The sequence below is a fragment of the Arvicanthis niloticus genome, chromosome 5 (assembly GCF_011762505.2).
Source record: "Arvicanthis niloticus isolate mArvNil1 chromosome 5, mArvNil1.pat.X, whole genome shotgun sequence".
NCBI lineage: Eukaryota > Metazoa > Chordata > Mammalia > Rodentia > Muridae > Arvicanthis > Arvicanthis niloticus.
The window spans coordinates 100,378,758-100,403,440 of NC_047662.1; the positions used below are offsets into that span (position 1 = coordinate 100,378,758).

At 45.4% G+C, this 24,683-nt stretch overlaps 1 protein-coding gene across 2 annotated transcripts in view; it reads right to left on the reverse strand.

Annotated features, from left to right (window-relative positions):
- Window positions 1-5,883: 5,883 nt before the first annotated feature.
- Window positions 5,884-24,683, reverse strand: part of Reck (reversion inducing cysteine rich protein with kazal motifs) — a 70,266-nt gene continuing 51,466 nt past the window's right edge. Inside the window, exons 14-21 of one of the 2 annotated variants that reach the window (XM_034502401.2) lie at window positions 22,687-22,875; window positions 20,783-20,905; window positions 19,840-20,011; window positions 12,883-13,075; window positions 11,750-11,960; window positions 10,056-10,129; window positions 8,166-8,321; window positions 5,884-7,425 (exon numbers count right to left, since the gene is read on the reverse strand). In XM_034502401.2, coding sequence (XP_034358292.1) covers window positions 7,204-7,425; window positions 8,166-8,321; window positions 10,056-10,129; window positions 11,750-11,960; window positions 12,883-13,075; window positions 19,840-20,011; window positions 20,783-20,905; window positions 22,687-22,875 — 1,340 coding nt within the window. In that variant the 3' untranslated portion in view covers window positions 5,884-7,203. The remainder of the gene's footprint in view (window positions 7,426-8,165; window positions 8,322-10,055; window positions 10,130-11,749; window positions 11,961-12,882; window positions 13,076-19,839; window positions 20,012-20,782; window positions 20,906-22,686; window positions 22,876-24,683) is intronic. The other variant, XM_034502402.2, reaches the window with a different exon arrangement.

Here is a 24,683-nt window from a genome sequence, read left to right on the forward strand (position 1 = left end):
AGCCACACCCACAGTGATCTGCCTTCTCTACTCAGGTGCCACTTCCTGGTTGTCAACTCAAATGAAAAAGAATTAATTCGTGTGTGCCTGTGTCATGTGTGCCTGTGTGTGTCTGTGTGTGCGCATGTGTTGGAAGGTGCATGTATCACTGCTTGTTAAAGTTTGAAGTCAGGAGACAACTTGCTGAAGTTGGTTTCCTCCTACCATGGGGACTCTGTGGCTGAACTCAGATCATCAAGCTTGACAACAAGTAGTGTCCCCCACTGGGCTGTCTGCAGGCTTCCCCCTCCCCCAATCCCGCCCCCATCATTTTTAACTAAAAGTTTTAAATCATACTGAAAATAAAAAATTCTCTTAGAACACTGAAATGCAAAATTAAAACAGATATTTACAAACGAATAATGACTGGACCATTGGTATTGTTGAGTGTGGGTTAAAGTTGGTTTTGCTGTGACCAAATTGACCTACTGCCCACTGTGACTCTGACCCCGTGCTGGGCCTCATCATGTTCTTCACCTTCACCTCTTCTGTAGAAGGAATATAGTGATACTTGGATCTCTCTCTCTCTCTCTCTCTCTCTCTCTCTCTCTCTCTCTCTCTCTCTCTCCTCTCCATCCCCTCCCTCCCTTCCTTTTTTAAAGACAGGGTTTCTCTGTGTAGTCCTGGTTGTCCTGGAACTCATTCTGTAGATGAGGCTGGCCTCAAACTCCTGCCTCTGCTTCCGAAGTGCTAGGATTAAAGGAGTGCTCCACCACTGCCTGGCAACTTGGGGCAAGTCTTAACACTCCATGAAGTACAGTTGCAGAGCTCTTACCACACCTGCAACCTCAGACCCCTGAGGCTGAGGCAGGAGAATTCAAGTTCAAGCCCAGCCTGATGGAGTGATTCTGCCTCAAAAACAAAGAAACAGAACCAACCAACAAGCTGACTGAGCTCTTAGATGCAGACATTCTCAGGTGTCCATCAAAGTCAAGGTTTGGGTGCACAAGGCTCACATGTCTTTGTATGGAGGAAACCCGATTCCACTGCTTAGATTCTCATTGCTGATGACATCTGAATGTGTCCATTCAAGGAAACTCTGTCACATCTACTTCAGTTCCTTTGGAGAAAATATTCCAGCAACTCAGAATTTTTCCTTGACATACCTTTGAGTCTGCTCCTCCAGACCCAAGTTCTCGAGTGGGAACCTGGGTTGATGGAGCCTGGGTCCTGCCCTCAAGTCAGAACCAGAAAGAGGACAAGACACACTCCTGCCCATCACCGTCAGGCCTCAGCTGCCTTTACACGGACTCTTCCACTTGCTAAGCAATCTAATCCAGCTAACAGCCACCACCCCCTTCTTTTCTTTTTCATTGTCTTTTTCTTTCTTCCATTCTGATTTTGGTTTTAAAAGAGGGTCTCAGGTGTCCTTGAACTCTACATGGAGTCAGAGATGACCTTGAACTTCTGAACCTCGTGCCCCTATTTCCCATACAATGGCATTACAGACATGTATGCCCAAACCTGGCAACACACACAAAACCACACCACACATGCACATATACACACAGAGAACACACACACATTATATACATGCCCCATACACATCACATACACAAAACACATACCACACACACACATCACACACACACATCACACACACACAAAACACATACTACATACATCACATACACATATATACACACACTCCATACATAAGCACACAACACACACATACACACAGAACACACATACATCATACATGCATACCATATATGACACACACAAATTACACTATACACACACACATCTCACACAACACACCCCATGCACATCACAAACACAAATACACACTACACGCATACATATACAGAACACACATACCACATACAAACCCTACAAACATCACATGCACACACATACACATTCCACACCACACATACATATGCAAAATATACCTATCACATATGTACACACAAAACACACACCCTATACACATTACACAGACACACATATATACCACATACATCACATACACATACCACACACATATCCCTCCCACAACACCTCCACTCCCACCACCAAGCACATCACACCACACACACACACACACACACACACACACACACACACACACACACACCTTGTTTCAGTATTGAGGCTAGAACACAGGGTCTTACACAGAATAAAAAAGCCCTTTGCCACTAAGCTACACTGCAACGGCCCTGTTCTCTAAAGGGGGAGAACCTGTTCTATTTCCTCAGTCTCCTGCAGAGACAGCCTGTGGCTTATGAGATAAGCTGTACTCCAGGCATAGCTTTAAGCTTTGGTTCTTGATCTGCGGAGCTTTGGGAAGGGAAAATACTCACTGTAACGGACAAAGGGTTGAAGATGATGCTACGAGGAAAATGGCAGAGAATTTCATCACATTGTTACATTTCATCATCATTATTTCATGACACTTCAGGATGGAGCCTAAGGCCTTGACCATCCATGCTGGGCACGCCCTCTGTCACTTTTTATTATTGCTAGAAAACCTGGGCTGTAACCAAAGCTGCACCTGGAGGGAAAGGATGGCACGATAAATGTGGACCTGAGCTCTGCGTTAGACGGGCTTCAGAATGTCTGCTCTGCTTTTATCCATCTGTGTAACCTCAGAATCAAGGCTCTGAACACCTGTTCTGACAGGAAATAGAGCTCAATTCCCGACTCTCATCAACTTAGTAAGGTTAAGGTCAAGTCTTCTTTTTAAAGGCTTTGGTTTATATATTTATCTAGCATGTTAAATTTCTCAAGGGTTTTTTTTTTTTTTTTTTTTTTTTTTTTTTTTTTTACATCATTTGAGTTTTATTTTTGGAAGGCTAAGACAATGGATTAATTCCTTCATTTCTCATTTTTATATCATAAATTGTTATTAGTTTAAAAACCTTTATTTTTTTTTAATTTTTGAGAGTATACTTACATCATTTCTCTCCTCCCCTTTCCCCTCCCACCCTTCCACATACCTCTCCTTGCTCCTTGTTCTTTTTCAAATTCATGGCCTTTAAAAATAAACTTTTTATTCTTTGTGAATTTTATATCATGCACCCCAATCCCATTCATCTCTCTGTCCCTCCATATCCTCTCTCTACCCGTGCAACCTCCCCACCAAAAGAAAACAAACAAAAACCATTCTCGCCAAGGACCCTGCAGGACACCCTTTTGTCCACACATCTTTACTGCAAAGAACTGTTAATTGCAGTGAGTCATTGGTCTGGTTCAGGGGCTCTGGTTTCTGCTACACTTTGAATACAGGATCCTCACTAAGACTCTTCTCAGATATCCAGTTGTTGCCCTGTGTTGTGGTGGTCCTGTGGCTTTGGTTCTGGAGGACCAGTCCCCTCACACACTCCAGCAGATCATAGCTGGGGTAGATATTGGGGTGGGCTAACTCAAAGCCCTGGATCTGAGTCTGGAGAGAAGCTAAACTGGTCAGCCCACCAGCTCTCCCATGGTCAACACCATCCAGGGTTGGCTCTCCTGTGCTGCCCAGGCATAGGGCCACTTGTTGTTATTACATGCAATTCAATGTATTATTATTCAATGTATGTTATCACATGCATATATGTATATGTATATACACATACATTCTAAAATACAACCTGCTCGGTCTGTATAATGTTACATGTATGTATGTTTTCAGGGCTGATGATTTGGTATGGGATAACCATTTGGTGTGTGTCTCCCGGGGGAAGACTATTTTCCCTACTCCCAGCATTCCTTAGGTACCTGAGGTCAAGTCTTCTTGAAAAAAAAAAAAAAAAACCACACATTTATTTTATATGTGTGTGTGCCTGAGTATGTACCACATGTGTGCAGGAGTTCACAGAGGTTAGAAGGGGGTCTTGGCTCCCTGGACCTGGAGTTAGAGATTGTTTCGAGATACCATGTCGTTGCTGGACCTGGGCCTGGGACTTCTGTAAGACCTGTAAGTGCTCTTAACTTCTGACGCTCTCTCTATGCCCTTAATATAAAGTCTTAATTGTATTAACTGTGTGGTATTAGAAACACTGTGTAGAAGAATCCCATGAGAGAATTCACTTAGCATGTTTGGCACTATGCTTAGAGGACAAGAATCCTTGGACAGCCTTGAGGAAATGGGTCAGGAATCTTGATTCTTCTTCATCATTTATCATGTGACAGTTCTCCCAGTGAAAGGTGAGACACAAAACACAAGCTGTCCCATCTCAGGGGACAACCGTACCGGGCCTCCAGAGTGTCTTCCAGGTGGGACAGACTGGAGGAACGAAGCGAGGCTGTGTGACTGGAGGATGGTATTGAATGCCATTCTGAACAGGAGAGGCGTGTGGCGTCTACCGCTTGGCTGGAGACAGAGGTGCACACACCAAATCCAGAATGGTCACTTCTTCTTGGAAAAAAATAGTGTTTTCATCTTAAGACTGATAAGCAGAAACTGCAGAGACAAACACGGAACCAGGTTGTGTACTGAAGTGAGTGAGGTCTGTAACCAGAGCAGCGGCTCTGGCTCTTTGCCATCTAACTCACCTGCACTCAAGTGTGTGTTGGTTCTAACAGCAGCAGTATAACCCCATAACTAAGCCAGTTACGGCCCTCGCTCCCTCTGGCCAGTAACTAGTGTGGGAGCTTGATCCTGTCGGCCACAGAGAAAGGATAGATGTGGAGATGGTTCTGAGAAACAGTTCCTACCCACAGAAGCCACTGCTGAGAGAAGGGGCTCCCTGTGGCTCTTACCACCTATCCTCATGCTAGAACACTGACGGTCTGCAGACATGACTGCATCGCCCAAGCTATGGATGGAATGGAAGGCCCTTTTTATACCATTACCTCAGCTAGCCCGTCTTCCTCCTGCAGAAGGCCTTTCCTCTGCATTCACAAGTGCTCCCTGCTTGGGTAAGCTCCAGGGCACAGGAATCTCTCCTCAGCGTACTTCTCTGCTTGTGGATCTCAAGATCACTGCTGGGGTAGGAGTGGGTGTTCTAGCAAGAGCTCCACTTGCTTGGTGGCTGGGAAGTCATTATGATTTGAGCACAAGGCAGTTGGATGTCCACTTCAGCATCAGAACCTTTGAGGACATTATCCCCCAAGCTAACCCAACTCTATTACCATTCAGGGGTTCTTGTGATTATAGTCCCAGGGCGGGATTAACTTTAGATTTCTCCATTCATATATTCCCTCACCAACCTGACTTACAGGCCATAGCATACCATACCCACCCTTCTACTAGAAACCCGGTCAGTCCTGGCTCGTCTGTCCTCATGAGGATGGCATCATTCAAAATACTTCATCACCTCTCCCCAAGACAGACGCCACCACCACAGGAATCCTTTATATTCCCACCCAGACTTTTTGCTCAGGAACCATCATGTAACTTTCTCTGGCCACTAAAATGTAGCAGAAATGACTGGCACTTGGGAGTGGAGACTTCAGGAACAGTTGTGGATCTGGGTCTTTCTCCCTTCTGTAAGGACACAGCAATGGGACAGCATTGAGGAGAGCTGTAGCTGGGGGGGGGGGGGGGCAGGGACATGATAGGGTTGGTGTGCTTATCCTAAGTAACTGATGGGATTAAGTAGGTCCTCATCAGGAGACCCTACATCCCCACACTGCAGTCATCTGTCCCCAAATGTAACCTGGAGCTGGAACATGAGGCCAAGGGAATAGACCTGCCTGTCTGTTCCTGTCTTGGAAGCTTCAGTCTGCACTGGGCTCTGCTCCTGGCCGTGCCTGGGTGTTTGATGCACGCTTCACTCTCCTGCAGGCCTTGGCCTGGATGATGTGGACGATGTCACTGCAGGACCTCTCACTGCACAGTGAGGACAAAGCTCAGTCAAGGGTGAGGAACTGTTTCATTCCAAATGTTCACATTGCCGGAAGTACACATGATCATATAAAATTACTTTTATTAAAATAGAAAAGCTTTCAAGTATACTGCTGTATACTATATATAAAACATACATAGCATATTACAGTATACTATATATAGAATATACATACAATATAGTCTGGTATGTTGAAAACATTTAGACAGAAATAGGCAACTGTGACTGAGCACTGAGAGCCTCTGAAAGCCTTAAGTGCCCACTTTTCACAACATTTTGGTATAATAAGCATATTACTATATTTCAGAGGGTATATATAACACTGGAAATACTTCATGTCAAATCTAAGTTCAGGTGCATACAAACAGGAAGTATTACATTAATAGCTTATTTCAAACTGTAAAACATTCAAAGTATTCAATTTCTTAGACAACATGCAAACATTTTAATATTTAGTCTGACATTTTAAATATATAAACCACATTCTTTATAATTCTATATAAAAGGAAAGTCAGACACACACTTAACCACACTGTGCACATTACAAAAAGCAGATGTGTCTTTATGAACGGAAAAGTATGGGACTAACACACATGATTGTCATTTCACAAATATGGCTATTCACCTTCATAATAAAATTAAAAATCATGTACTATTTACATGAACTACTAATTATCTTACTTTTTGGCAATTATATAGTAGCAGCAATTGGTTTAAAGTCTGATCTTTAAACCTGTGAACTTGGTGAGTACTGATGAGTGTATCTGGCTAACACAAAGCGGCCTGACACAGATGCCTGGATGCTGTGGGCCACCCCCATTCACAGACACAAACCGCAACTACTGAGAGGGCTGCTTGTCAGATAGGCACATGCGTGTCACTTGGTCGTCTTGCTTTTGCTAAGCACAGAGTCCTGCCTTAAATTTCTGTGGCTCCCACTCTCTCCTCCCACTCTGTCATGGCAGTGGCTTTTCACTGAGCCCTCAGCTTCTAGACACACAAACAAGTACACAGCAGCCTCGGCACTTACACGAACTGAGGAGACTAGGGCACAAACCCAACGACAAAGGGGGCTCCTCCTGTAAAGTGACCATGTCATTGGTCAGTGATGGTAAATTTGCTTTGGGGCAGGGGAGCCATCTACTGAGCAAATGTAAACTGGCCGGTGATCCACCAGTAAGAGGCATCGTCTTCCATTACATTGGGAGAGTCTAACTTATTGTTTTAAAAACCAAGGCAAAACCCCTAATATTGGCAGATTAAAAAAATACTGTGTGGTGCTAAGAGGTGACATGCTTTCAGTTGGTCACCAGCTAGCAGTGCTGAATGTCTTTCACAAGGTGGGACGGCTGGGTCAAGGAAGGCTTTGTAGTTTTGTGTGTGGTCAGAGACACATCTGGACCAAGTGCATGGTGATGCTCAGGCTGAGGAAGAGGAGCACGGAGTGGACGGGAGGCCCGCTCACAATAGCAGATGACGGGAGACTGCTGGAGACCTGCACTTGGGAGATGATGAGGGCAGAGAGTGGGACGTGGGACGCCAGCGTGGGGCTGTCGGAGTTGATGAGGGACTCGATTTTCTCTGCCTCCTTATTGCAGGCCTCAATCTGCAAAGGAAAAGATCCTTTCAATATAAAACCTCAGAACCTTGAACAGGGCCTGGCAACAAGCTCCTGGCACACGTCAGAGAGAATGGCCACCGAGGCACTCTGCTTCCCTCTGTCCTTATTGTCAGAGTTACTGGTAACTATGGTCTTAACTGATTACACACATATAAGTGCATTAATGGAAATTAGAAACTGCAATGCCACTGCACTCGTCAGTCAGCCACTTTTAGCTTTGCACTATAGCATACCTCACACTGCCTATCTACCAGCCACAGGAGACGATGCTTTTACTTCTGCTTTAAACGTGAGGACACAAACAGGCTTGGACGGAGGCAGCTGGAACTGCTTCCATTCACCCACCCTTGAGTCCTCGCTACTTTCTGATGAAACCTGGGCCTATACCAGTGAGGTTCCATGGCCTCCTGATCCACCGGTGAGGAAGAAAACTTGGGCCCTTGAAACTGACTCTGATGGACCTCCTCTGGAGATACTGGAGGCTTTGGCTTGGTCACTGCATGCCCCCTGCCAGTGCCCTACTCCTCAGGCCTTGGTGGCCTCATCTGCACAATGGTAAGATTTAGTGTGGCAGACTCCAGTCATTCAGAGGCTGCCTTGCCCTTTCCCCCTGCCCCCTCCAGCTTCCGAGGTGCTCACACTTCCTTACCCTGTAGTCTCCTCTCCACTGTTAGTCCACCAAACTCTACACTGGCAAGATGGCTGCACAGTGTGCCGACTCTCACCTGCAAAGCTTTTGGATAATGGTCCACAGGAATAATCAGGATCACAATTTCTGACTCGATGCTCAGGTATCCAAACACGTCACACTGCGGCACAGACACGTGCATGCGGATCTTCTGAAGAAGCTCCAGAACTGTTATCGGCTTCTTGTTTGTCACCTGGAAGACATCCAGGGCCTGGAATGGATCTCTGCTGCCTAGGCTACTCTACTTTAGGTAGAGAAGTACTCTACTTAAAAACAGTACTTACTTTTTTTTTTTTTTTTTTTTGGAGCGGGGCCTTGCTATATAGACCAAGCTAGCTTTAAATTCATGATCCTAGCTCAAAAGTGCTGCTTATTTATTTAGGTTCTTTTTTTGTTTGAAATAGGGTCCCAGGTAACCAAGGATGGTCTTGAACAACAACAACAACAACAACAACAACAACTTCTTCTTCTTCTTCTTCGATTTATGATTTATTTATTTTCTGTACATGAGTGCACTGTAGCTGCCTCCCAACACACCAGAAGAGGGCATCAGATCCCATTACAGATGCTTGTGAGCCACCATGTGGTTTCTGGGAATTGAACTCAGGACCTCTGGAAGAGCAGTCAGCGCTCTTAACTGCTGAGCCATCTCTCCAACCCCAGTCTTGAACTTCTTATCCTCCTGTCTCTACCTCTCAAGAGCTAGGATATATATATGTGTGTCTATATGCTTGCTCTATCTATCTATCCATCCATCCATCCATCCATCCATCTATCTATCTATCTACCTACCTACCTACCTGCCTGTTTGTCTGAGAGAGAGAGAGAGAGATAGAGAGAGAGAGAGAGAGAGAGAGAGAGAGAGAGAGAGAGAGAGATAAGAAGGAGGAGGAGGAAGAGGAGGAGGAGGACACACACACACACACACACACAGATAGACACACACACACACAAACACACAGGAGCCAGAGGTCAATCCTGGATGTCATTTGGGAGCTGTTTATACCCCCTTTAAAAAACTATTTTTATTTTATTTTGATTATGTGTGCATGACTTTTGTAAGGGTATTATATGCATGTGCAGGCACCATGGAGGCTGGTGTTGGATGTGGCTGTAAGCTACCTGGTGCCTTGGGACCCGCATCTGAGTCCTCTGAAAGAACAGTAAGCACAGGAGCACTTAGGGACTGAGTGAATCACATTGTTTTTAAGACACAGTCTCTCATTGGCCAGGAACTTGCTGAGGAAAGACCTAAGCTGAAATCACAGACCTCATGTCAAAATGTAAATGTTCTCTGTGTGGTGGGACATACTTGTAATCTCAGCACTGAGGCCAAGACAGGGTCGCTGGGGCATGCTTGCCAGCAGTCTAGCTGAATGAGAGAGACTGTAAACACAAGGCAATGACTAAGTGAAGCATCCAGCTGAGGGATGGCGCCAGTCCCATCAGCACTTCTCAGAGAGTGAGTGCTTGGAACAGGAGAGCACCGGCAAACAGTCCTGTGGGAACACAGGTCTCAGTAAAGACAGGAAGGATGCTCTGGCAGTGGCAAGTGTTTCCTGTTGCATCACCAGGGTTCTGGCTTCCCAAAAGAGAACAACAGGAAATGGAAAGATGCACAGACAGGGAAGGTGGCTCCTTGGAGGACAGGATGGGTGCTGTGAGGAAGTGGGGTGCAGAGCATCTGGGTTTCTACCACTGTTGGCCAAGTGGCCCTGACCATGCTCTCTGTTCTGGCAGGGGCTTTTCTAAGAAAGGGCACAGCAGGAGGGAGCACAGGTCATGTGGGCACCAACCCCTGCTTTATTGATTGTGCAAGTCTAGGGACCTGGTTTATCTATACACAGAGACAATACATTCAGCTCTCGAGGATTCCTGAGGTTAGCAATATGCTTTCAACAGTCTCTGGCTTATGACGCAACCTTACCTTAGCAATAGTGTCCAGTTTTTCTTTGTCAAATAAAACCCGTAACATCCCAGCACATAGTGGGCAGCAAGCCCCTGTAACAGAAACCATTTTTGTGTGTTCAGAATTAAAGCAAGGAGAATCCAAAATTACTGGTGAGGTGACCAGGTCCCCAGGTGGCCTTCACCCGACTTCCTGATGATTGTATTTTTCAGCTGTGCTCAAAGACCAACCCAGGATCCTAATATCACCAAAGCCATCCGTCCTCTGAACACGGTCCTCTGAGGATGCAATGCGCAGGCTAAGGGGCTGGGGAGTAACAGTACACGGGCCTGCCTGCCTCTCATCTCCCACTCTGGTCCTGAACCAACAGCTTGTGCTGTGCCTCTCTCTGCTTCTCTGTCTGCATAAGGAAATTTCAGGGCTCCTGAGTGTTTGCTTCCCGTGTAATATATTCCAAACTACCTTAACCTGTTTAAAAACCACGGCAAGGGTTGAGACAGTCACATCTAGGCCACAATTAACAGAGTTCCCACCAGGTCCCCCCATCCCTTCATCAGCTCCATCAGGCAGTTCTGATTTGACAGTTGGGTCTTGGGGAACCTTATGTTCCCTCCCTTAGAACATGGTCTCCAGGAGGGAAGGCTTTGTTTTGGTCACTGCTGGGTCCCTGGTGCTTAGAATATTATCCTGAACACAGTGGGGGCCCAGTGCGTCCCTGATGAGCTCACAGATGGAGACTTTGGAGACCCAGAATAACCTGTACTGAGCAGGCTTGGATCGAAGGCTCCTCCACTCCGTCTCACTGATAAGCATGTGTTTAAGGTGCACTGTCCCTGAAAACTGACGCTCACAACTGTTTGTGTGAACGGGCTCTCTGTTCCTACACACAGCTGATATAAGGTGACTCCCCACCCCCACCACTTCTCTCAATTATGCGTTTGTGTTCATCAAACACGACAACTATCCATTTAACTAATAACTAATTGTCCAAGCATTTAAAAATAAGTAAATGCTATGTATTTAATCCACAATCCTAATTTTTTAATTTAAATGCTATTTACCTGCTTATGTACTGATACCTGATATAAAATTTTGCTCAAAAAAGTTGCCATGCTGCTGTTTTTCTTTCTAATTTTTATATTAGATTTATTCATTTTATGTGTGTTTTTCATGTATGTATGTATGTATGTATATATGTATGTATGCATGTATGTATGTATATATGTATGTATGTATGTATGTATGTATGTATGTATGTATACCATATGTGCACTCGGTGCCAGAAGAGGTCAGAAAGGGGCATAGTATCCTCCAGAACTAGAGGTACAGATGGTTATGAACCAACTCATTAGTGCTAGAAATTGAACCCAGGTCTTGTATGAGAACGAGTGCTCTTACCCTGAGCCAGCTCTCCAGCCACTGCCGAGCTGCTCTGATGTCAGCAGAGCCTGTCTATCTAAGGTAACCCATGGCATTGGGGTTAGCTCACAATAATCAGCCTATGAGTCCCTTTTCATTAGGGATAGTGTCTTCTACCATATCTGTCCCAGGATGCCTGTGCCATGGGCACCCTTCCTGTCTCAGCTGAGTCTTCCATCACAACTTTTCAGTGTTTACAGACCAGTGAACTCTCTTCTCCATGGCTCATTTTCTGGGGTGGATCAGCAAATCTTTCCGGTCCCACCCCTGCCCGGCTGAGGCCTCCAGCTCACCTGGTGGAATGATGGGTTTGCAGCCTATAGCTGAGAGGGAAGGACACTTCACAGCAGCACACTCGGCCACAGCACTGTATTCAGAGAGGACCCCCACAGCCTGGCAGGGCCCATAGTAATCCACTGCCACACGATCCGAGTAGGCAGCACACACACTACTGTACGTCTCACCATTGTGCCCACAAACAGGCTCTGTGGTCCTGCAGAAAGGCTGAGGAAAGACAAATAACTTTAGCCTGGAAACTTCCATGGTGCATCTTTCTAATTGTGAGCACAGAGCTGATCTCCCTATTTTCAGGAAGTGAAAACACACAGGTTTAAGTTTGGGGGACCCTCTAAAGTCCTGGGGTGGACTAAGTAATAGGTCGTCACCAGATTAACTGAAAAGGCTTTTATCCCACTGAGACTGATACAAGATAAAAATATCCCTTCACCCACACTTCTAGCAATCGTGAAGGTCAAACAGAAAGCTCGCTCTTCATGAAAAGGTGGGGCCTGACCATTTCATGCTGGGTATGAGAAAAGATCTGTGGAAGCAGATCTTCCAAGTCTAAAAGACTGAGTTAGGACTATGTAAAACAAATCTTAGAGATAGATGTTCATGTCACGTCAGACCAGTGGGAGACGGTGGGAAGCAGGAAGTGGGGGGAGGGGAGACTGCTTTTCTTCCTGATTTTTTTCCTTCCTTCCTTCCTTGTTTTTTTTTTAATTTTTTTTTTTTTTTTTTTTTTTTTTTTTTTGAGATAGGGTTTCTCTGTGTAGCCTGTCCTGAAACTTACTCTGTAGACCAGGATGGTTTCAAACTCATAGATCTCTTCCTGCCTCAACCTCCCAAGTGCTGGGATCAAAGGCATGTGCCACCACTGCCTGACCTGATTTGTTTCTATGGCAGCCATAGAACTGCGAAACGATGGTCAGCGGTGACCATACCCGATGTGAAGCCTTCATTCTTTTCCTAGGACTAGGTTGTACAAAGCCAGTGTCTGCCAGTTCTCCACTCCTTCACAGAGGTACACATTGATGCCAAGCGTTATACACGACGCCACTCCTTTCTCAGTGGGGCTGTATTCTGCTTGTCTGGAAAGGTCATAAACTAACTTGATACCCTTAGGTTTGGTAGACAAAGAACACACCTGGCAAGGGCCTCTGTAAGACAGGCTTTTTCCTCTTTGGTACAAAGTGCAGAGGTTGTTGTGCTCCACGTGATCTGTATCACACACAGGATCTCGGGTCTGGTCACAGGTGAGCTGTCTGGGCACACACTCATACTGGCTACATCCAAATTTATCAAAAGTTGTCAGGCAGACTTGTGGTTTTGGCACACATCTGAAAAAGATGGAAACAGCAGGTGACCGGAAGCAGGGAGGAACTGTGGTTGGGGCAGCAAAGCCCTGGGTGTGGCACAGGAAGCTGAGGAAAGAGCCGGGTTAATGCACTGTATGCAGAGGTCAGTCAGAATAGAAAATGGCAGACACACTGCTCAGAGGGAATTAGTTGCTGAGTGGTGAGCCCTGGGCACACATGGAAGATGGCATTCTAACTGGGACTTGGTGGGTAAGGAAAGCAGAAGCAGGCTAGACTGAGGGAGGAGCCACAAAGATGAGGTGATATTCCAGGATGTGGGGAGGGGTGATCTGGGACTCAGGTGAGCCAAGGACTCAGGCGTGGAGTAGGAGTGCCTGGTGTGAGACCAAGAGTGGGCGGGGTCAACACTGGAGCACAGTCAAGAACCACAGACCATTTTTAGATGCTTTATTTTTTAAGGTAAGGTCTCACATAGCCCTAGCTGGCCTGGAACTTACTATACAAACCAGGCTGGCCTTGAACTCACAATGATCTGCTTCTTCCTGGATGTGGGATTAAAGGTGGACTCTTCTCTCGTCTAGCTAAATACTTAATTTTTAGCTTGATTAACATGAGTCTATCTTAAGAAAGGCTTCACTTTTTATACTAAGAACTCAGCTTTCTGTACCTATGGATGGGGGTTGCTGTTGGGTGCTTATGAGCTGCGAGGAGGCCACAGGAGCAAGTCCTTCTAGTGACCTAACAAGGAGGGCGTTAGAACCAGGAGTACTGGAGAAAGCTTATAATGTAGGGAGGAAGCAAGTGGTCAAGTTGAGTACAGAGAAATAAGAGGTTGGGCTGATGGGGTGCTCAGGGATAGAAGCACAGGCTGCACAGCTCACATCCTGAGTGTGACCCTAGAACCTACAAACAAGCCAAGTGCAGAAGCACACACTTCTCGTCCCAACCTTCTGCAGGCAGAGGGGAGGCACAGACAGTGGACTTTCCCAGCACCTGAAGGATACCATACAGTGCAGAAGCACTGAGACAGACCTTGTCTCAAACAAGGTAGGAGGCAAGGCCAACTCCTGAAAGCTGTCCTGTGGCATGCATGATGCCTACACTCACAAGTACAGCACATATACTCATATTATACTCATATACTGTACGCACGTGTGTGTGTGTGTGTGCGCGCGCACACACACACACACACACACACACACACACATGGATTTTTAAGAAAAGGAAGTAAGAGGATCCCAGGAAAAGGCTGGAGGGTAAATTTAAGAAAATAATCAATGCAGTGATGACCTGTCTCATCTCATCATGTCACAATGTTTAGAAAAATGTCTGGTTTTACCAGTATGTATTTCAGGGAATATAACTGTTTCTTAAGAAAATAAAGACAGGGCTGGGCAGTGGTGGCCCACGCCTTTAATCCCAGCACTAGCACTTGGGAGGCAGAGGCAGGCAGATTTCTAAGTTCGAGGCCAGCCTGGTCTACAGAGTGAGTTCCAGGACAGCCAGGGCTACACAGAGAAACCCTGTCTTGAAGAAAAAAAAGAAAAAAAAAAAAAAAAGACAGAACTATTGTTTTACCTCCACAACTATTGCTTTGAAGAGATGACACAAACCCATGGACAAAATAAAAAGCTATAGTGCCATATTGTGCAAAGTCAGTCCCTCCTCCCACAGCTCACGTACTAGCCACCCAGCTCCCTTTCTTAGCTATTCCTTCGGATTCTCGAAGAGCTACAGAACCTGTGTACATATACTGTGTACATATACCAAAGGGGCAGTGCTGCTGTTCCCTGTGCTAGGCGAGTACTCTACCAATCAGCCTAGGTTCATGCATTGACAAGTGGCTCGGGCTAGAGAGCTGGCTCAGTGGTTGATAGGCATGTCTCTTTCAGAGGAGCCAGGTTTGATTCCCAGCATCCACATGGCAGCTCACAACTGCCTGTGACTCTAATTCTAGGGGATCTAGTGCCCTCCTCTGGCATCTGAGGGCACCACATGCACATGATAAATAGACATTCACACAGACACAACACTCATCCACACACACTTTTACAATAACAAAACAGGTTCAGGCCTAATTGCTTCCCAGAAAGAAAGTACTAACCCTCTTCCAGTCCCTCTTGTATGATAGCATCTATTTTCTAAATTTATATTATCAATTTTTTTTATCTTTGCCAATCCAATAGATGTGAAGTAACACACAATTATAGTTTTAATTTAATCTTTATTTCTGGCAATATGGCAAAAGTTAAAGGTCCTAACTGCTGTACATTTGTCAAAATCACTTAATCTTTTATGGCTAATATATAGATTGCATTCTTTGCTCTCCCTGGTAGCTGGCTGGGCCAACTGACTTGAGTTCTAGACAGTGGAATGTGGCTGGCAGTAGTAACTATAATGGAACCTTTTCAGGTGGCTCATGAAGGCCCTCAAGAGAACGCTCCAGCACCCTTCTCATAGCTCCTAGCCAGCAGTGGGGTGGATAAAGGTCTGTGACATTGTAGAGATGGCAGAGTCACTGCAAGAGAATCCCCAGTCTCTAAGGAGTGGCCACTGTGGACCACCTGCTGGACATGCCAACCATGCTTCATTTTCTACCACATGAAAGAACTGAATTTTGGTCATTTGTATACAATAGTTAGAGTCACTTAATTTTTAATAAAGAAACACCCTACCCCCACCAAGTGTTTAAGAACCATGGCTACTTCTTCCATGTTTACTTCCTTGGCCCATGGTTGTCATGAGGCTATGATGGCTCGCTCACCTGTTTTCACATTAAGTTGACATTCTTCACACTGATTTGTTAGGGCTCTTTCTCCATGACATTCTTTCCAATTTGTCATAAGTTGATTCTCATGTAGCTGAATTTTTTAAACTTTTATATTGTCATTATATCCAAAAAGGCCTTTACTTGGAGATTGTCATGGTTTGAATATGCTTGGCCCAGGGAGTGGCACTATTTGGAGGTATGGCCTTGTTGGAGTAGGTGTGTCACTATGGGCTTTAAGACCCTCATCCTAGCTGCCTGGAAGTGAGTATTCTGCTTGCAGCCTTCAGAATGTAGAACTCTCAGCTCCTCCTGCACCATGCCTGCCTGGATGCTGCCATGTTCCCACCTTGACTGAACCTCTGAACCTGTAAGCCAGCCCCAATTAACTGTTGTCCTTTATAAGATTTGCATTGGTCATAGTATCTGTTCACAGCAGTGAAACCCTAACTAAGACAGAAGTAGGTACCAGGGATTGGGGTATTGCTGTGATAGGCCTGACCATGCTTTTGTTTGGAAGAATCTGGAGTTTGGGACTAGGGATTTAGAAAGCCTTGGAATGCTTTAAGTGGGGCTTAATGAGGCATCCTAGTAGGAATATGGAAGACTTTATTGCTGTGAGTGAGTTGAACTGTGCAGACCTGGCCTAAGAGGTTTCAGAGGAGAAGAATTTCAATATGTGGCCTAGAGATTTGTTTTTGTGATATTTTGGTGAAGAACGTAGCTTCTTTTTGCCCTTGTCTGATGAGTCTGCCTTAGGCTAAGGTGAAGAGACTCAGATTAATTGCATTGACAAAAGAAGTCTTAAAAGAGCCCAGCAGAGACTTTGTTCTCTGGTTAAGTCTTTTGAAGAGCATTTTGAACAAGCGCAGCAAGTTTATAAAGGAAAAATATAAAATACATAGTTTGAGTATTAAAGGGGCACCAGGAAGTGAAATGGAGCTGAATTCTGTGTTCAAGCAGATAACAGATTAAGGGAGTGGGGTTTGGGGTGAGCTCCTACCCAGCTGAGTTTAGATCTAGGCTTGGTGGTACACACCTTTAATCCAGCATTCAGGGGGTAGAGCCATGCAGATGTCTGAGTTCAGGTCAATCTACAGAGCAAGTTACAGAAAAGCCAAGTTTAGGCAGAGTGGGAGTCAGAAAACAGAAAGCTGGTAATAAAATAGTCGGGGGAGGCATGTTCAAGCCCCCCAAAGCAGCAGAACATGGCAGCTTTGGCCATGTGGTTCTGGCTTTAGAGTGAAAAATAGAAGGGACTACTGGCACAATTGATGCTGGTTAGCTGGAGCTAAGAAATTAGCTGTGATTAAGAGACCAGCATCTTCTTCTGGTTAGTGTTTTCTGAGAGTACAGAGAAGCTGTGTTCCAGAGATAGCCCAGGTTGTACCTCGTGCTGCAGCTGTACTTGGTAATGTGTAAGAGTCACCCAGGTGGTACTGGCTTTGAAGGCATGAAGGGGCCATGAAGAGCAGCTGAGGCTTGGCACTGTGAGAAGCCACAGAAGGCCATTGGTGAAGGAGCAGCTCCAGCTGCAGTAGATGGACGGCCCAGGACTGAAGGGGTCATGCAAAGGAGTTGAGGCTTGGCACCATGAAGACAGCCTATCAGAGGTTACTGGTGAAACCTAATGGCAGCGGAAGACCCCGGCATATGAGATGCTAGTCTCATGGCATGATCAACAAGAACAGCAGCAGCAGTGGAGTGGATCAACCTGAGCTCAGAGTGCTACAGTGAGCAGAGCTGGAAAAATGATGCCAGCCCTTTGGAGGAGCCCAGAAGATCATGTGTAGATCCCAGACACTGAAACAAGAAGCTGTAACACTGAAGTTGCCTTGGAGACCCCAAGATGTTCAAGCCATGGGCTATCTGCTGAGGAAAGCTGCTAACAGGGAGTGGAACCAGCCCAGGAGAAAAAAGTTTGCAGTCAACAAAGATGAAAGAAGAGATGGAGATCTGAAGACTGCTTTGACAACAAAGAAATGCAGATTTGGAGTTTGCCCAGCTGGTTTCCTGTCTTGCTTTGGGGATTACAGTTAACTGATTGGATGAATCTCAGAAGGGACTTTGAACTTTGGACTTTTAACACTCTTGATACTGCTCTAGACTACGGAGAACTTTTTTTTTGTTTTTTTGTTTTTTTTTGTTTTGTTTTTGTTTTTTGAGATAGGGTTTCTCTGTGTAGTCCTGGCTGTCCTGGAACTCACTCTGTAGACCAGGCTGGCCTCAAACTCAGAAATCCACCTGCCTCTGCCTCCCAAGTGCTAGTGCTGGGATTAAAGGCGTGCGCCACCACTGCCTGCCTAGTGGAGGCTTTTAAAGTTGGACTAAATGTACTTTTTTTATAATTATTATTATGCTATGGCTAGATATGGCCCCCATAGTCTCATGTGTTTGAACAGCCCTATGGGAGCCAGGGGGTGGAATGTCATGGTTTGAATATGCTTGGCCCAGGGAGTGGCACTATTTGGAGGTGTGGCCTTGTTGGAATAGGTGTATCACTGTGGGCGTGGGCTTTAAGACCCTCATCCTAGCTGTCTGGAAAGTCAGTATTCTGCTAGCAGCCTTCAGATGAAGATGTAGAACTCTCAGCTCCTCCTGCACCATTCCTGCCTGGATGCTGCCATGTTCCTGCCTTGATGATAATGGACTGAACCTCTGAATCTGTAAGCCAGCCCCAATTAAATGTTGTCCTTTATAAGACACCTTGGTCATAGTGTCTGTTCATAGCAGTAAAACCCTAAGACAGAGATGTACAACCAAGTCAATTTTATTCAGGGTATCAGCCAGTAACTCTCAGTTTTGCTTCTGTTGTATGGATGTGATGGTTGGTTTTACTGTCAGCCTGACACAACCAAGAATTACCTTGGGAGAGAAATTATCTGTATCATGGCCTATGGTCATGTCTGTAAAGACTGTCTTGATTGCCCTGTGTGGACAGCAACACTTTATGAGCTGGGCCCTGAACAGTGTAATCAGAGCAAGTGTGGACACAGCTATCCCTCTGCTCCTGCTGTGGGCCAATGCTTTAGGTTCCTGTGCTGGCTTCCCTGCTCTAGTGCACTGTCACCTGGAACAAGCCCTTCCCTTCTTAGAGCTGGGTTTGTGCTCGGGGTGCTTTATCACAGCAGAGGTGAGCCTGGAACCGGGACCTCTGACAGACAGTCGCTGGCTCTTTGCTCCGTTGTTACATAAGAAAACCTCTCCTCTCATTCTGTGTCAGGGTTTCCATGACAAAGACTGCAATTTTCTGCACAGACTTCCTTCCTCATCAGGATAGAGCTGTGAGTCTGGGTGGAGGCCTGCTCAAGTCTCAGAGGTGAAGACCCCAGGTCAGCCACACCTGCCTGGGGTCCCCACAAGCAGAAGACACCAAGGCCAGGCCAATCTGGCTTGGTGAGGTGACAGAGAAGGAAGTCCAAGTGGAATGACAGCAGCTAACACTAACGCTGCACTCTGAGAGTCCTCACGTCTGCTTCCTACAGGAATGCTCGACTAGAAGAACCGGGTGGCTAATGAGAACGCACCCACTTCTCTCGGCTGCTTTGCTCCTGCCCTTTCCTTACTCTCTGCTTCAGTCTTGTCTCTCCTGGCAGAGACTATCCTGTCCTGCTCCTGTGGCCATCTGCTTTCACCTATGCCAGCTTTCCTCTCTGCTTTTCATAGCTCCAGCTCAGTGTCCCATCTGGTCTGAGACCCTCTGAGGCCCCTCCCTACCCAGCTGCACTCATTGCTCTACGTCTGCACTTCTCCGCGGGCAGCCAGGAGCTCTGTGCAGCTCGCTCTCTCCAGACTCCACACCATTAGGACTGGGATCACTTTTTCCCTTGAGACATTGCAACATGTAGCACAGTAGGACCTTGAACTCACAATTCTCTAAGTGCTGGGATTACATGTGAGCCACTAAACCCAGCTAGACTACTTCTCACTTTGTGCTTTCATCCTGTGGGACATTCATAGTGGATACTCTGTAATGCACTGGTCTTTGGCTGAAAAAGAGAAGTCACTTATGGCCTACCTTTGGCTTTTTGGACAGAGGTTAGGATTACAGGGATCCTTGGAGATACAAGGTCCAAACTCAAACTGATGGTCTTGGAGACCCACACAGCGAGCGATGCAGGCACTGGGGTAAGTGCGTCCATTCTGTGCACACACTGGGACAAACTGATCTGCACAGTTACAGGGCAGACCTGAGGAGAGAAAACAGCCTCACATGAACACATCTGCTCCTTCCTTACATGCTGATGAAGGCAAACCACTGACAAATCATACTGAAATGATATTAATTAACTCAGGAAAAAGACAAAAACAAAACAAATCTCTCCCACAACCCCTGACATGGATTTATTTATTTATTTATGAGACAGGGTCTTACTATGAGCCTTGGCTGACCTGGAACTCTCTATGTAGACCAGGTTGGGGTCAAACTCAGATATCTGCTTGCCTCTGCCTCTTGAGTGCTGGGATCTAAGGTGTATGGCCCCACATCTGGTTCTAACAGAGATTTTAAAGACAGTAAAGCTCTAAACAGCTAACTTTCTGTAACATGGCATTTCTTTCTTCTTTTCATTGCTATTTAATAGGTGTCTGCAGACCCAGGCAGAAGTAGGGCTATAGGTAGGATCAACAAATCTCATTTCTCCTGACCTAGCAAATCAAACTTAGAAATCAGATCATTGAAGTTTAGCTTGGGGGGTTTCCTGAATCTTGTTTGTGGGAGCCTGTGCAAACCAGTGGATGAGGAGGTGTCTGAGAAAGAACACAATGAGAAACAAAGCTAGAACATTGTGGACCATAGACTACCTCACAGGGCTGTGCACTGGCTCCTTTGCAAACAGGAAGAAGGTATGTGCTCTCAGGTGGAATACTGATGCACTATGTGCATCTGCCGTTAAGGCAGGGCCTACACCGCGTACGTGGGAATGAGTGCCCCCCGGACAGCCTCTGGATGCCATGGCTACCTGTGAAGGTGCGACGGTCATCGTCTGAACTGTGCTCACTGAGGCACAGACGGGTGGAACACACTAAATTGCCGGCAAAACAAGAACAGACATTGCAGTCAATAGTAAAGGATGTTCCATGGCCTGAAAGAAAGAAAACGTCAATTACATTACATACTAAGAAACAGACCACAGGGCTGTGAGACGGCTTAGTGGGTAGACGCCTGAGACTCTGTCCACCTGAATCCAATCCCCAGACCTATGTGTGGAAGGAGAGAACTAATCAAGTCCTCCAAGTTTTTCTCTGATATCCACAAATGTGCTGTGGCCCAGACACACTGACAGATACACACAGATAGATACACACACACACACACACACACACACCCCAAACACGAATTAAAATTTGTTTAAAACTTTAAAATTTTGACAATTTAAAAGTCTGAAATTAAAAAATCTATTACTGTTGTGTGTGCACACACATGTGGGTGCATGTGTGTATCACAGTGTGAATGTGCAGGTGGAAGGCAACTTTTCAGAGCTGGTTCTCACCTTCCAAGGTAGGGTCTGGGACCAAATGTCAGGCTTGTGCAGCAAGCAAGCCTCAGGGATCCTGTTGTCTGCCTCACCAAGGCTGGGACTGCAAGTGTGTACCACTATGCCCAGCATCTTCACATGGGTTATAGGGAATCAAATTTAGGTTGTCACAAAATGCTTTGTCAAATGAACCATTCCCCAAGCCCCTCAAAAAGTTTTACAATGTCAATTCTTGAAAGACAACTTATGAATACATAAACTAGGGGCTTACATCTAAGATATTTAATTTGAGACAAAGTCTCATTATGTAGCACTGGATGTCCTGGAGCTTGATTTGTTGACCAGGCTGGCCTCAAACAACAGGGATCTTATGTCTAAAATGCAGTGGTACACTTTTAGAAACTCATTTTATTGTCCATAAATTGCACCACCCCCATCCAAGTCTCCCTATATAGCTCAGGCTGGCCTGAAGCTCACTATGTCACCCAGGGTTGCCTGACACCCAGTCTCTCAAGTGCTGGGATCACAGGCATGAGCTCCAGTGCCTGGCAGAGTGACTCTAGGAGAATCAGTTGTAATGTAGGGATAGTGTGATGCTTTGTATATGCTTGGCCCAGGGAGCGGCACTATTTGGAGGTGTGGCCTTGCTTGAGTAGGTTTGTCACTGTGGGTGTGGGCTTTAAGACCCTCATCCTAGTTGCCTGGAAGTCAGTATTTTCCTAGCAGCCTTCAGATGAAGATGTAAAACTCTCAGCTCCTCCTGCACCATGCCTGCCTGGATGCTGCCATGTTCCTGCCTTGATGATAATGCCTTGATGACTGAATCTCTGAACCCGTAAGCCAGCCCCAATTAAATGTTGTTCTTATGAGTAGCCTTGGTCATGGTGTCTGTTCACAGCAGTGAAACCTTAACTAAGAGAGGTAGTAATAATAACAATACCTATACAAGGAGGAACTCAGATGACTAAAAGAGATAATGTGAGGTAAGACTTGGCATCATGCTTGGCATAGTCAGAGCTCACAGAGATGCACATGCAGGCCCTTCTTGGGAGGCTTCCAAAGGGCTCCTTAGAAGTTCTAGTACTTGCTGGCTGTGGTGGTGTCTGACTGTGATCCTATCACTCAGGAAACAGAGACGGGAAGATTACTGTACATTCAAAGCCAGTGAGCTCCAGGCTAGCCTGAGGTACATCACAAGATCCTATTTCAAACAGAACGTTCCCGCAGCACCCCTCAGTATTGTGTGAAGACTGAGAAGTGCTGTCCTGGAATGTGTGATGAGCAGACTGTTTTCTTCAGCAAGCACTCATGTAAGGGCTTTGTGCAAAGTGCAGACAACCAAGTTCACACTGCAGATGAGACCAAACCCAAGTATGCTCAAGACTCACTTTTTCTTTTTCCTCCAACAATACAAGACTTCTGGAGGTCAATACAGTGCATTTCCATACAGTTTTCCAAGAGGCCACTTTGTCCACAGGAACAGATCTTGTAACAACCAACTTCCCCTGCAGAGGATGGCACCTGGATCAGTGTCCCCTGGCGGACAATGAAGTCAGAAGCTTCTCCCAGTTTGCAGCCTGTACAAAAATACAGACAAAATGAACTGATAATACTGTCCTATGACAATGTTTCACATTAGACATACTTTGTAGATGTCTTCCAGGACTGTGTAGTTGTTAGAGATTGCAAGATTATGTTACAGAGCTGGCGAGATGGCTCAGCAGTTAAGAGCACTGGCTACTCTGCCAGAGGCCCCAGGTTCATTACCCAGCACGGACATAGTAGCTCATAGCCTTTATTTCTCCAGTTCACCTGACACCCTCTTGTGGCCTCTGTGGGCACTACACTCACATGGTATGCATATATAGATGCAGGTAGAATACTCAAACTCATAAAAATAAATATATATTTCTAAAAAAGATTATGTTATATAACTTTTACCAAAATAAAAAATTGCTTTTGTTCACTGGCCAAAAAATATAACATCTCAAATGAAAATTTCATGTTTTATGAGTGATTAAGGTCATGTACCCCGAATAATTTAGTACAAAAATACTATGAAGATACATAGCTTTGGCCAAGTACAGTAATATACACCTATACTTCCAGAACTGGAAAGCTGAGGCAGAAGGATGGCTTGGGCTACTATGTAGTGAGACCTTATCAAAAAATAAACAAATAGGGACTGGACAGATAGCTCAGTGGTTAAGAGCACTGACTGCTCTTCCAGAGGTCCTGAGTTCAATTCTCAGCAACCACATGGTGGCTCACAACCATCTGTAATGGGATCTGATGCCCTCTCCTGGTGTGTCTGAAGACACCTATACAGAATATATACATAAAATAAATAAATAATTCTTAAAAAAAACAAGCAAGCAACAAAAACACAGCTTTCTATTTCTGTGGGTTAAACATATTTGAAGAAATGATAAAATGTTTTAAATAAAATATATAAACTGACTATTTTTAGACTAATTTTGGGCAAGACAATTTTTAGTGATGGAATATAAGCATAATGCTATAAATTCAAAGAAAACTTGAGTATTTGGATGGGCTTAAGGAAAACCCATTTTCTAGGTAATACATTTTCAATTTGTCATAAACTGCGGTTTCTGAGTTTAACAAAAGAGTTTGGAACTGTTCTATATTACATACTGTAGACTAGAGATCTTGCCGTTTTCTTGGTGAAGAAAGAACTGGCTGAACACTAACACAATGGCAAAGGACATGAAGCAGCAGCCTGAGGTGGAGAACAGCCAGGATCTCCTTCAGCTGGTAGCCGACACACTATCATGTTATTCAAGCACACAGTCCTTTAGACTCCATGCCGAGTCAATCTTTTGCTCCTTTTTACGTCTAAGTTTTTTAAGTGTTGATTTTAACATGATAAACATCTTCAACAAAGATAGATTAAAAATCACAATGTTATCACAACTATATTCTGAACAACTGACAGAGATAAAGATTATCAAAATCCCCCCTGTCTCTCTGTCTATCTCTGTCTCTCTGTCTCCCCACCCCACCCCACCTTAGTTCTTAGAGACAAAGTCTCCTCATGTAGCCCTGGCGGTCCTGGAACTCATAATGTAGCCCAGGCTGGCCTTGCACTCACAGATCCACTGGCCTAGTGCCACCATGCCCAGCTAGGATACCTAGTGCCACCATGCCCAGCTGTCTATACCATTTCAACATAACATTACTCTTTATTTTTATTGAAATAGGGTGTCATGTTGCTTAAGCTGGCCTTGGATCCATTGTGTAGCTGGGACAACCTTGCCTCCTGCTGATACTTCAGCATCCTGTGGTGCTGGGGACTGAGTCCCAGGCTTTCCCACTGCAGAGCTACATTTGCAGCTCTATCCTTACAGAGAGGATAAGTATTGTA